We start from the raw sequence: 14026 nt of genomic DNA on the forward strand, positions 1-14026 counted from the left end.
TTCTTCTTCTTCTTCTTTCCTTCCTTCCTTCCTTCCTCCCTTCCTTCCCAAGTATCTCAAACTGTCCTTTCTTCTTCTTCTTCTTCTTCTTCTTCTTCTTCTTCTTCTTCTTCTTCTTCTTCTTCTTCTTCTTCTTCTTCTTCTTCCTCCTCTTCCTCTTCCTCTTCCTCTTCCTCCCAGGACCAAGATTCAATCCTGTGTTTGCATCCTCATGTGTAAACCAAAAGAAAGTGGGCATTTGAATCTGGGCCTTCCAAGCCTTCGACCTGCTTCCTCATGGCTACACCACACTGGCTGACTATGCTGATAACTCTGAAGTGGGTCATATCGGATGAGGATCTGATGCGCTGTCACAGCTAACAAAACTAAGCTGTGAGTTTTCTTATTGCGTTGGCTGCTGAAGGTCATAGAATCACAGAGTTGGAAGGGACCTCCAGGGTCATCTAGTCCAACCCCCTGCAGAATGCAGGAAACTCACAGCTACCTGCCCACCCACAGTGACCCCAATTCCATGTCCAGATAATGCCCCCCAAAATAACTCCAAAATCCCTGGCCAGTCTGGCCTTTCCCACTTCTGGTGGGCAATAACAGAGGGAGTCCTTGGCCTCTCTGCTCTCTTCGTAGGAGCTTCTGGATTAACTCTATGGAGGAACAGAATGCTGGAGAAAATACTGGTCTGGTCCTGTGCAATTCTTCCTGTGCTTATCTGTGATTTGGTTCCTTTCACTCCGCTAAATGATCTCCTCCATTTATTGGAGCATCGTGAACGTAATATTTGCAATTCACATTTATTTTCCTTTCCACCTCCTAATGTGGAGAGATGTCTCCTGCATTCTTATATCATATTTGCAGTCTCGGTTTCTGTTTTGTTTTGTCAGGGTGGCAGCTTTCCTGTATCGAGAGAATCCTGACAGGGTATGTGTGTGCCTTTCTATGGATTACTCAGCTAACCAAGCCCTGCTGGATTCTTTTAATGTCTCTAAGCTGAATGATGGCAATATTTTCCTCCCTATTTAACATACACAGCTTGTTTAAACCTTTGCTAGCTATATAGATTCCTCTCCCAACCTATATTGGCTAAATATTGGCCTGCAACACGGAACCCTTTCGCCAGGAATTTGGTTGAGGCCACGCCGTGGAAGATCTGGGGTCCCTCCTCAGGATGCCTGGTACATCTAGGGCAGGAGCTGCCCCCTTTCCTCCGAGGCTGGCTGGGCGGGGAGTACAGGGGGGTGGATGTTTTCGGTCCACACCGGACTGGTTGGTTGACAGGGAAGACGGAGGGATTACGCTGTCGGGGTTTTTATCATTGTGTTTTATTGTTATTTTACTGGGGTTTTATTGTTAATCGCCACGAGCCAGTTTGGACTGGAAGTGGCAGTCAATAAATTCAATCAGTCAATCAACCTGCAGTTGTGAGACTGGAATATCAGATTTTACTTTCCCACTTCTGTTACACTCCCCATTTCCCACTGAAATTCAAGGAAGAGTCATCGTGGCTACCTCCCCTTACAAATATCCTTTTGCCACATCAAGCAAGCTCCTAAAAAACAAACCCAAGACAAAACAGAGGAACCGTGTGATCAGAAATCTGTCCAACATTTTAATGACACAACGCTGCCCACAGTCAAGAATCACTGAATATCGTGTGTAATTAGCTAGACACGGAGGCGTGTGTATCAAAGGAAGACTTCCAGCAGTTTGAGAGGAGAATCTGGCCCGAAAATCCCTTCCACTGCTTGGATATCAAGAGCATCCAGTGGGGCTTGATTAGCAGTTATACAATTAACTCCGCAGAGAAGGGTCCAGAGAAATTGGTGGCCTTGGTGTAGTTTAATGATCGGGCATTTTTCCAACATGAGAAGGATTTATCGCTGGATGCAATTGTAAAATGGCCTCTGCGTAACTCACAAAAAGGAGCCAAAGTAGACAGAAGATAGTTCCAACGCTCCGGAGATTCTGTGAGAAAGTATGAATCTGTAAATTAACTCCCCCCCCAAAAATAACGCACAAACAAACAAAAAGCAGCTCGAAAACTGTGCCAGAGCGTTGAGGGCAGTCGAGAACCCTGTTCAAGGGTTTTTATAATTAAAAAGGCAAACGGAGCCAAAATTCGGATCAAGTGGACCTCGACGTGACAGTCTGATAAAGCCGGTCTGCATAACAGAAATTTCGGATGGCTGATAACCGCCATGTTGATTAATAGTCCATAATGTTTCCGCACTCCAAACACTCATTGCAAATCTGTGTTTAGGAAGTTGTAATAAATATACACAGGAGCACCTGTACAATCGCTTTAGCACACTGGCATACATCTGTGCATGGTGTGCAGTGGGATTACTGTCTGCTGATATTGTTTCCCGTGTGATAAAGCGTCATGAAGACGTTTGCCTAGTTTTCCCTCCACACATGGGTTATTCTAGGATCCTACCTACCTACCTACCTATGTACGATTTCTGTTTCTTTTTTTTTAAAGCCATATTTGGTTTCCCACTGAACCATATTCGGCTCTTGAGCGATAGGCTGCAGACTCACCCCTGGTGGTGGTGGGATTTATCAGATTTCCCCCTTCCCACAATTCCTTGCAGGCCCCGGGCTTGTTTAAAATATTTATAACGACACTCTCAAAAAATAAATGTCTAAGGCAGTCCTAGATAAAACATAGAAGACAATTTAAAAAAGTGTAAAACCGCATGGAAAAAACAAAGCAGCAAATACAGGTGGTGTAAAATCACGTGTAAGCGTAAAGCATCATAAAAGAACGATAAACCACCGTCCGCATAAAAGGCCAGAGATCAAAATAAGTGAATGTCAGAAAGATCAAAATAAGCATCCATTTGGTCTATATGAGCTGTTTTTGGATTGTCTGAAGTGGAAGAGGTTTGGTACCATGGACAGAGCATTCCATAGATGAGGTGCTATAGCAAAAATAATTCTCCAAAAAAGTGACTAGGGGGGAAAAATTCCTTCCAAATATGAGGCATTTGGAGCATCTCAAGGAGTGAAGCATAGATCAGTAGCAAAGCACACAGAAGGCTCCATGCTTAATACCCAGAATCACTAGAAGAAGAAGAAGAAGAAGAGTTGGTTCTTATATGCTGCTTTTCCCTACCTGAAGGAGTCTCAAAGCGGCTTATAGTCGCCTTCCCCTTCCTCTCCCCACAACAGACACCCTGTGGGGTGGGTGAGGCTGAGAGAGCCCTGATATCACTGCCTGGTCAGAACAGCTTTATCAGGGCTGTGGGGAGCCCAAGGTCACCCAATTGGCTGCATGTGGGGGAGCGCAGAATCGAACCTGGCATGCCAGATTAGAAGTCCGCACTCCTAACTACTACCCAAAAAAGGGGTAGGAGAGACTCCACAAGCCAATGCAGCCAAGCAGCAAGTCAAGGGGACAGATGGTCTGACCTGGAATAAGCCACCTCTGCGTGATTTGGTCTTTCATGGATTAGAAAAACTGACGATGGACATAGAAGCAAAACTGTGTGGAAGAAATGGAGAGCGTAGTTTTTCTCCCCCGTCCTATAATATTACGGTGCATCCCATAATGGAACAGCTAGGCTTGCCAACCTCCTGCTGGGGCCTGGAGTTCTCCTTGCATTACAGCTGATTTGCAAACTACAGAGATCAGTTACCTTGGAGAAAATGGGGTCTTTAGAGGGAATTTCCCAGGCTACAGCTGGCCCCCAAGGACAAGCATGTGTTATTCAGCCTGGAGAAAACGAGGTTGAGAGGGGACATGATAGCCCTCTTTAAGTATTTGAAAGGTTGTCACTTGGAGGAGGGCAGGATGCTGTTCCTGTTGGCTGCGGAGGAGAGGACACGCAGTAATGGGTTTAAACTACAAGTACAACAATATGGGCTAGATATCAGGAAAAATTTTCACAGTCAGAGTAGTTCAGCAGTGGAATAGGCTGCCTAAGGAGGTGGTGAGCTCCCCCTCACTGGCAGTCTTCAAGCAAAGGTTGGATGCACACTTTTCTTGGATGCTTTAGGATGCTTAGGGCTGATCCTACGTTGAGCAGGGGGTTGGACTAGATGGCCTGTGTGGCCCCTTCCAACTCTTTGATTCTATGATTCTGTGATGGGCAGGAAATTCAACACACAAAAAGTTGCACCTCAGTTCAGGCCGTGCTTAATTAATTTGGGAATTCATCCCCACATGCTGTGGTGAAAGACTGCTTAGATGACTTTAAAAAAAGATTTGAGAGTTGTCAGGTGAGGCCTGGAGGATTCCTGAAATTACATCTGTAGAGATCCGTTCCCTGAGAGAAAATGGCGGCTTAAGTGGGCGGAGGAAACAGCAGCCCATTCCTAAGCCTTCAGGAATTTCCCAGGCCCAGATCTGACAACCCCAAATCTTGCAATGGACCAAGCTGTACAGTGATCCTCATATCCTGCTTTCTCACCCTGGCTATCTAAGATACCCTTCTGCAACTAAGGAAACAATCTGACCAGGCCTATTCAGAAGTAACTTCCATTTTATTACCCTCAGAACATTTTTTTAGGATTGCAGGCGAAGCCACAAACATATATTTTCCGTTTCTATTGCTTGGTATAGTGGTTAGGAGCGCTGATTGCTAATCTGGCAAGCCGGGTTTGATTCCCTGCTCCTCCTCCACATGCAGCCAGCTGGGTGACCTTGAGCTAGTCAAGGCCCTGATAGTGCTGTTCTCACAGAGCAGTAACATCAGGGCTCTGACAGCCTCCCCCACTTTGCAGGGTGTCTGTTGTGGGGAGAGGAAAGGGAAGGCGAATGTACGCCACTTTGAGACTCCTTCGGGTAGAGAAAAGCGGCATATAAGAACCAACTCTTCTGCTTCTTCAGGAATATCAGGGCTCTCTCAGCCTCCCCTCCCTCACAGGGTGTCTGTTGTCGGGAGAGGAAACGGAAGGCGACTGTAAGCTGCTTTGAGACTCCTTCTGGTAGAAAAAAGAAGCATAAAAGCACCAACTCTTCCTTTTCTGGCTGATATCCTAAAAATTCCTGCTGAGTTACATTGTGTTTCTCCCCCCCCCTCATTATTTCCATTCACAGTCATTTATACAACAACCCCCTTTGAATTTAACAAAAAAACCGCCTCAGTTTGTTTTGTGAGCAGCCTAAAACACAACTCTTCTTCCTGCTAGGGATGCAGACAAAATAAATAAACAAATAAATAGCACCATGGACTCTTCAAAGTGACCCTGAGGCATTTTGCTTTTTTGTAGATTTCCAAAACGTTGCCAATTTCCCCAAATAATAACAAACTCCCAGGAAAACTTCACTTGCTATTGGCATTTCTGACAGGCTACTTTCCTCCTGCAGGATGGAGCCCGGCTGAAGTGATTTTCGGGGAGAGTTTTGGCCAGGTGCTGCCTGGTAATATAATAGAAAGGGCTCTTGAGTCCTGGGGAAGGAGGGGAGGAAAAGAGAAGTCGGAAAGGTGAAAAAACTGAGGTGTTTTCCGGAGCAGCTGGTTGGCAGAAGAGCGGCCATGTTTGTGAGGGCCTAAGAATATCTGGGAACGTTTCTTGTTATGAGGGAAAGCAACTCCCCAGAGCCTCTTAAGTTACCTCACAGGGTTACTGAGAGGATAAAACGGAGGAGGAACAATGTCAGCGGCTTTCGGTCCTCGCCGGAGAGAAAGGCAGGGGAAATAAAATAAATAAGGGAGCCGAACGCACGCATCACACCTTGGCCCACACATTTTGCTACCTGCCTCCATCCCCAGAAAGCATGCAAGGCTCAGAGATTAAAGTGACTTTATTTATTTAGTGCATTTTTACAGTTTGTACATTTTCATCCCGTCATTCCCCTAGGAGGTTAAGCTGACAGAATGGCTGGTCAGCCAGCCCAAGGCCGGCGTTGTGTTTCTCGGTTCAATTTTATCCTCTCAACAATCCTGTCAGGTAGGTCAGGTTTTGTGTGTGTGCGTGAGAGAGAGAGAAACATAGTCCTATGTCATAAACGTATTTATTTAGTTTTTTTTTTTACCTCACGGTTTTGCACCGTGAAGATTTAAAGCGGCTTACAATCTCATTATCCCTGAATTTCTCCTTGCAGCGGTGCTTTGACGTAGATGACGGAGGGGGAGAGAAAAGAATGCATGACGGTTCCACAATCGCCTAGCACACTTGGTGGCAGGAAGAGGATATGAACTCCCGGTTCTATACTTCTTTATTCCTGCCTTTAATTAAAAACCGCATTTTGTTTGCGTGCCGACTGAAGCTTGAATGGAGCCATAGTCTCCATGTCATCAGATTTACAACCCCAGCTTCTCCAAGTTGAGTTGCAGAGGTCCGACTGAGGCTGACCCCAAAATCTCTCTCTCTCCCGCCAATACTTTTAGAGCTCTTGCGGATGTGATGAGGCCAGAAGCGCCCTGCACGACGGATCATATGGAGCGAGATCTCAACATCGTCGTCCACGTGCAACATTACGAGAACATGGAAAACCGGCCACCGGCCAATAACTTACGTGAGTAGTTGTGTCTGGTTTTTTTTCCTCTCAGTGCTTTGCTTGAGATGGTTTTATGGCTGCTCAAGGTTCTTTAGAAATGTATTGTTTTATTTTCTGGTCTTTGAACTCAATAGAGTTTCTACAGGAAGTGGTCAAATGCCTGTAGAATGTGGAATTCATCACTGATGTTTGAATAATTGTCCACCTCACTCCACCACTTTTATTTTTTTTCCCCATTTAATAGAAACATTCCTGCTCATTCCATCATCTAATGGTTTATTTTGGATTCCAGGGTTCATCTCAGTGGGCAGTAGAAAGAATAGCTGTGCAGCCTGAATCCTATATGTGTGAACTCAGAAGACAGTTTTGCTTTCAGTGGGTCAGAAGTAAGTGCCTATAGGTTTGTAGATTTTGGTAAAGCAGAGCTGACCGGACACAGTACCCTCTGCAAAGTTATAAAATGATAGTGTTCTAAATTGTCCTCGTGGGGTTGGCCAAAGTTGAAATAATATCAAAATGTCCCTTAGGTTGCAGATAAGGGTGTTTTGGTGTATACATTGGACTAAGGAAGGAGGATGTTCTGTATTTGTGGTCAGATAGTCCCCCGTCAAATTGATAATAAAACATGCTTTATGAGTCTAGACTAGAAAGCGTTTGTCTTTTTCAGCAGAGGGAGGGTAGGAAATAAGCCGCATGCTAACCACTGTGTAGAATTGTTGACTATGGTTTTCATGATTGCGTACAGGCTGGCTTTAGACCGAGCAAAGAGCATGTTCACAGCATCATTTTTCACATGTATTCAGTGTCTCATTGCCTGCTACATCTGTATCCTATTTCACAATGTCGATGTACAAACGGCAGGTATGATTTATTTATCCCTGTCGCACGAGACAATCAGGCTCGATAATGACAGAAACAGTGAAGTGAAAACTGCGAAAATGAATTTTACTCATCCTGCGATGTTTGATTGTTTTGATGATATCACAGTCACATGCACAGCCATTTGTGGAACAGGCCGCGGTGTTGCAGAATTTCCTGTGAATTATAAAAAAAAAAAAAAGTTACCGCCAGCGTGCTTTTGAAGGTGAACTATTTGTGTTATTCGGTTCAGTTGCTGAGTGAGTAATGGAATAGGTGGATATCCCTGTTCTCCCTCACCTTGGATGCCCTGGGAAAATCACTTTAAGTTTCCGGTCCCTGGCTCTGGTCTTGATTGGATGCCTCTGTTTCTGAGATAAAAGCAGCATTCTGCCTGAGGAAAATTATTTACATGATTATATAAACTCAGTGTTCAAGTCTCATGTTGGTTTTCTTTTAGTTTTTTTTGGACATTTAAGTTCTGGTGTTCAAGTGACACGTGGAAGCAGGATAAAGTTTCTAACCACAGTTTTCAGAAAGAGAAAGATGAGTTATTCTTTTCAAACCAAAAAAAAAAAGTATTTTATACCTGAAAAAAGTAGCTTAAGAATCACCTGTGTTAAAGAGTCATCCCAATCCTAAATAATAATATATTATCTGCGGCTCCTGCCCCCCTATTTCTATTCTAATTTCTATTCTTGCTTGGGGTGTTCAGCTGGGTCCATTGTATGGAACAGCAGGGGTGGGTGTAGTTGGGTTTAGATTTCAATTTTCCACCCTAGCTTCTCTTGAAAAGTTAGAAGTGCTAAGAATATTGTAAGCAACCTTTTAAATGGAGTCGGGGCGTCGTTAGACCATCAGTGTGCTGTATCCCTTAACAGAAAATTGCAGTTTTGATTAATTTTACAGGCACATTGCACATGGACAAATGCTTATTGCAATTCGTATTCATTTGCATTTTGTGACTTCTTCAGATGCTGTTCCTTCTTCTTCTTTAGCTCATGTCTCCCTGAGTTTTCTTGGGCAGTTTCTTTAAGGCTGTTTGTGTCCAGGATAAGAAATCTTTAATGAAGCCAATCTTAAAGTACTATAGAGCAGGGGTAGTCAACCTGTGGCCCTCCAGATGTTCATGGACTGGCAGGGGCTCATGGAAATCGTGGTCCATGAACATCTGGAGGGCCACAGGTTGTGACTACCCCTGGTATAGAGGACCAGCTTTTCTTCTAATTTTGGAGCTTTTGAAGTTATACTGTTGTAGCTGCTGGAGGTGGTCCTGGATATTGGTTTGGTCCAGGATAGTACGTCCTGTGAGCCGGGATTGTATAAATTTAACTTGTTGCATTGTATATTGATCTTGTAGGTTTGCTATGTGAAGTGTTTCCATCCCACATCCTTCTGCTGATCCACTGAAATTACTGTGAATCATTAGTGTTGGTACATGTCCAGTGTATTCTTCAATGATGCTTATATGCATTCTGATGTGTATACAATGTTCAAAGATATTGTGTGTGCCCCCCTCCTCTACACCCAGTGCAGGAAACTTCAACAGAAAATCTATGTAAATAATACATAAGCAGATCTGTTCCATAACACAAAGATCTCTGGTAGAAACATAGTATTGGACTAAGGATTCCTATTGGAGAGGAAATTAGGAACATCCCTATGTCAAATAATGTTATTGCTCCTACTTGAATCTATGGATATGCCAACCCGAGCCAGAAAAATAAAATAATTATTATCTCATTTTCTGTCTTGGGCTGTGTTTGCACTTATCTCAGATTAACAAATTGGTTGATTTAAAGTGGTTAGGTGTTGTTTTTATGATTATTACTTCGATTTATTTCCCGCCGCTCCCGGAACCGGCTCCGGGACTTAGAAAAGCTGTTAGAAAAATACGGTTCTGCCTACAATAAAGAGAGTCAGACAAAGGCAGACGACGTGTTGGTGAAATAATAAAAGAATTTTATTGCAATATAGTTGGAGAAGTTGTCTGTCCTGGGAGAAAATCACCTTCTCTAGGGCTGGGCAGTCCAGCCTATTTCCATCCCCCTACCCAGCCGCAGAGTTCTGATATCCTCAGAATGCCAGTGACATCATAGTGACATCATCACCTGTGCATTAAAATGAGATTATAATTATTTAGGGGTGTGCTGTCCTATGCATAACCCTTTATTAAGCATGCTCAGTAGCTTCTACACTTTTGACCCCTAATTAATTTCCTGGAATGGGCTGCTCATTATAAGCCGGCTGCCCTTCTACGTTACAAACTACCTGTTACCTCCTCTTCGACCAAACACTGCTTTTAATGTTAAATAACGTCAGGCCATCTAGCTACTGGTCTGTAGCCTACCGTAGCCTATTGCTAATTAGCTAGGATACAATTAACTGGCAGAGTCTTTGGCTGAAAAACCTTGATTCCCTTTCACCTTTCCCAAAGAACATTTCCTTTTAGTAATTTTCACGCGGCAGTGTGCAACCATACCGTAGGATTCAGATGGTGGATTGGCACATTTGATTAATCATACTTCCCCAACTTTCCATTGGATTCCCAGGGGAGTCAGCATTCCTGCTACGAGTGGCATGATATATCTTATTGTCCTTGACCTAGGAAAAAATAGTTTGCAAAGAGTTAGAACCACGGTGGAACATTGCAAGTTTCATGACTTGTGGGTGAGGATTTCAAACTTTGCATGGCTCTTGCACTGTTTACTTTCAGGCTGATTTGAGGGAGGGCAAATTGGATGTGAGGCCTGATATTGGGGGAGAGGAATTCATCTTTTCCTGTGATGTTTCTCGTGGAAATTTCCCTAAGCTCCTATTAGCTATAATGCGGTGGTGGCGATTAGAGGTTGGGATAGATGCAATGCAAGTAAGTACTTATTGGTTTCCCTATTACGGTTCACACTAGTTTTCAGTGTGCAATTTTGGGAGGGAAAGATTTAAATCCCTCCTTCTAGCCTTGACCTAATCTGAACCTCACATGTTTTTAGTCCTATTAAAACACCGGGCTATCCTCTGCAGGATTTCTCATGCACCATTTCATTTGGCCATAAGATGGATATTTTCTAACGGAAGGATGGCTGCATTATTATCCCACAATACAACAGGAGACAGATATAAGAATTTCTAGTTTTATGTTGCGTGGACGGGATTGATGGGATGAATATGCAGAGTTTGGAACATATGTAGATCCTTCTATATCTTGATTGTGGATGAAAAACAGACTGGGACCCCCTTTTCTCTCAGTAGCCTTTGCTTAAAATTGTCCAAAGATGGAGAACCCACCACCTCCCAAGAAAACCTATTCTACTGAGGAACCGCTCTGACTGTCAGGAACTTCTTCCGGATGTTTAGCTGAAATTTCTTGTGAATTAATTTCACCCCATTGGATCTGGTCTGACCCTCTGGGGCGACCGAAAACAACTCTGCTCCATCCTCTGTGACAGCCCTTCAAGGACTTGGAGATGTCTGTCCTATCACCCCTTAGTCGTCTTCTCTCCAGGCAAAACAGACCAAGCAGAGCGTCTGCTTTACTCTCAGGAAGTGACAGGCACGATGCACAGCATCTCCAGATTAAAAAGAAAAAGGTGATGTGAAAGGCATCTACCTGAGAAATTGGAGAACTGCCACCCGTCAGAGAAGACAGCACTGACCTTGTCTGGCTCGATAGTTTATTGTGTCTGGTTCTTCCACAAGTATGAACGTACATGTAGCAGGTAGGTTATGGATAACATTGCCTTACATTGCTAGTACTGTTGTTTATCATCTCCCCGGAACACACAAGGGCAAAAGGTGTCCCAGCGCATCTGTAGCCAAAGGGGACTTAGTTTTGTTTGGTACATTACCATTTCTTTTCGGGGATGTTTGCTGGGTGTAGTGGTTAGGAGCGCGGACTTCTAATATGGCGAGCCGGGTTTGATTTCGCACTCCCCCACATGCAACTGGGTGACCTTGGGCTCGCCACATCACTGAGAAAGCTGTTCTGACCGAGCAGGAATATCAGGGTTCTCTCAGCCTGTCTGTTATGGGGAGAGGAAAGAAGAAGAAGAAGAAGAAGAAGAAGAAGAAGAAGAAGAAGAAGAAGAAGAAGAAGAAGAAGAAGAAGAAGAAGAAGAAGAGTTGGTTCTTATATGCCGCTTTTCTCTACCTGAAGGAGTCTCAAAGGGGCTTCCAATGGCCTTCCCTTTCCTCTCCCCACCACAGACACCCTGTGAGGGAGGGGAGGCTGAGAGAGCCCTGAGACTACTGAAGAAGAAGAAGATTTGGTTCTTATATGCCATTTTTCTCTACCCAAAGGAGTCTCAAAGCGGCTTACAGTCGCCTTCCCATTCCTCTCCCCACCACAGACACCCTGTGAGGTGGGTGAGGCTGAGAGAGCCCTGATATTACTAAAGAAGAAGAAGAGTTGGTTCTTATATGCCGCTTTTCTCTACCTGAAGGAGTCTCAAAGGGGCTTCCAATGGCCTTCCCTTTCCTCTCCCCACAACAGACACCCTGTGAGGGAGGTGGGGCTGAGAGAGCCCTGAGACTACTGAAGAAGAAGAAGAAGATTTGGTTCTTATATGCCGCTTTTCTCTACCCAAAGGAGTCTCAAAGCACCTTCCCTTTCCTCTCCCCACAACAGACACCCTGTGAGGTGGGTGAGACTGAGAGAGCCCTGATATCACTGCCCAAGGTCATCCAGCCCAAGGTCACCCAGTTCTGAGCTTCCCCAATCAAGTGCAGAACACTTTCTGTTTCAATGGGGGGGGGAGTTGATAGAGGAAGACCCGAGTTTAAATCGATCTGAATTCAGCAGGGCCCACAATGGAAAAACAAAGTATGTGCAGAATCAGCCCTGGTTTCAACTCAGAGATTTAAAAAAACCCTGTTAAAATGCTCCTTCAACCCTCCACAGCACAAATGAATTTCTTCACAGCTAGACTAATAGACGAAATCCTAAATCCGTCCTCATTTTGAATCCTTACTATTAAGAAATGCATTGGAGTGTTTGTTTACTTCCTTCACTTTGTTTGTAGTCTATGCTTCCCAGCTAGAACGTAAGGTGGATTACAACAAAAAACAGCGGAGTACGGATAGGATAATTTAGAACACCGCACAATTTGCATCCTTCCTCTTCCAGGGCTGATTGAGGCCTCTTGCAATGATAAAACGAAACCTAGCAAAAAAAGACATCAAAAACATATCAGTAAAACCATTCAAATCAATAACCAATCAAACCATTTAAAATACCAGTAGAAACCGCGAATAAAAGGAAGACGAAGCATAAAAGCACATAGAACCGAGTGATTTAAAGAATATTGCCAAAATAGAGTAATATGATTAATAGAGACAGTTAGGAGAGTAATATGCAGTCAAATGTTATCTGACATAATCCAACGGTGCAATAACGTTAGATTACAAAGTTACAGAGCAGTGCGGTTATAATAAATGCAGCAAAGACCGCTTTGAATCCTTCTGCGCTTTATAAAAATTGCCCTCCTGAAACAACTCCTTTCTTACACAGTCTGAAAATAGGGGCATGCAGGAGTCTTCTTGACCGATTCCACCAGGCGGGAGAACTTTGACCCAGTCTCTTTCTCTCAGTCCAGCTAAACTACCCCACAGGGCTATTGTGAGAAGCAAATGGAGGACAGGAGAGCCGTGAACTTGGCAGAATATGTAAATGACAGATAATGCAAAAATACCCTGAAAGCACAGCTCAGATCAATCAGGTTTTAATGGCAGTGGACAAAGTTGTTTCTCAGCCCTGGCTTCTGGAAGATGGAGGTGGCAGGAATTGAACCTGTGACCTTACCCTACAGCTCAGGCACTGAGCTGCCCAATGATGCCTCAGGTGCTTCATTCTGCAGGCTGTATTCTTCTCCAGGAACCTTACTATAACAAGTAAGGAACCTATAAGGACTTGTGGGGTCACTTCATGTTCTATTCTTTCTCTTTATTTACTCCTTCTGGCCAATTCGGGCGGCCACACCAGGTCATGGCTGGTTTACTGTATCCCCACGGATCTTTGGTCTCATGGGATCAATAAGTTTGCTCAGATTTTGGGGTAAAATTAGGTGCCTCGGCTTATATGCAGGTCGGCTTATATGCGAGTATATACGGTAAGATGAATCTAAAAACGATTGAGTCCCAGAATGGATGACATTTTCCTAAAATGCAGTTCTTAAACAACCTTCCAATTATTTTTTATAGTGTCATAAAATGTAAACAAAAAAAAAGAGAGGCTAGAATTAAACATCTCCCGTAAAACTGTCCTTCCGGCTTTAATACAAATTATCAAAAGGTTAAGGACAAATAACATCGTACTGTAGGGAAAGGATCAGATTTTAAACACGCTTTACCACACCACGATGGCCCTTTATAACCACCACTAAAGTTCCTCTGTCTATTAGACTGCTGAGTTCTCATTAAAGCCAGACAAATCTCCGTGTCTCATTTTAAGAATGCTGCCAATCTTCCTCTTCCTATTCCTAGATGTTTAAGACAAGGGCTTTAAATGGCACTCTCCAGAGTCAATTAAAAGTTCAGACGTAAACTAAGATTTCCACATTCAGGCAAGCGGAAGGGGAATGGCCCTTGGGGCACCTAATTTTACCACAAAATCCGGGCAAACTTATTGATTTGCATATAAGCTGAGGGTGGGAAATGCTCCAACATCACAGGCTCTCCCATTCAGTCTCCCCCCCCCACAACAAATACAGAAAAGTCAAGATGATGAATAGC

The 14026-nt window shown here is 43.9% G+C and overlaps 1 protein-coding gene across 1 annotated transcript in view; it reads left to right on the plus strand.

Annotated features, from left to right (window-relative positions):
- The window catches only part of SHISA9 (shisa family member 9), a 208397-nt gene that overhangs the window by 6346 nt on the left and 188025 nt on the right, over window positions 1-14026 (plus strand). Inside the window, exon 2 of the mRNA XM_077316458.1 lies at window positions 6333-6460. Within this exon, the coding sequence (XP_077172573.1) occupies window positions 6333-6460 (128 nt within the window). The remainder of the gene's footprint in view (window positions 1-6332; window positions 6461-14026) is intronic.

This window comes from Paroedura picta, chromosome 17 (assembly GCF_049243985.1).
Source record: "Paroedura picta isolate Pp20150507F chromosome 17, Ppicta_v3.0, whole genome shotgun sequence".
Lineage (NCBI taxonomy): Eukaryota > Metazoa > Chordata > Lepidosauria > Squamata > Gekkonidae > Paroedura > Paroedura picta.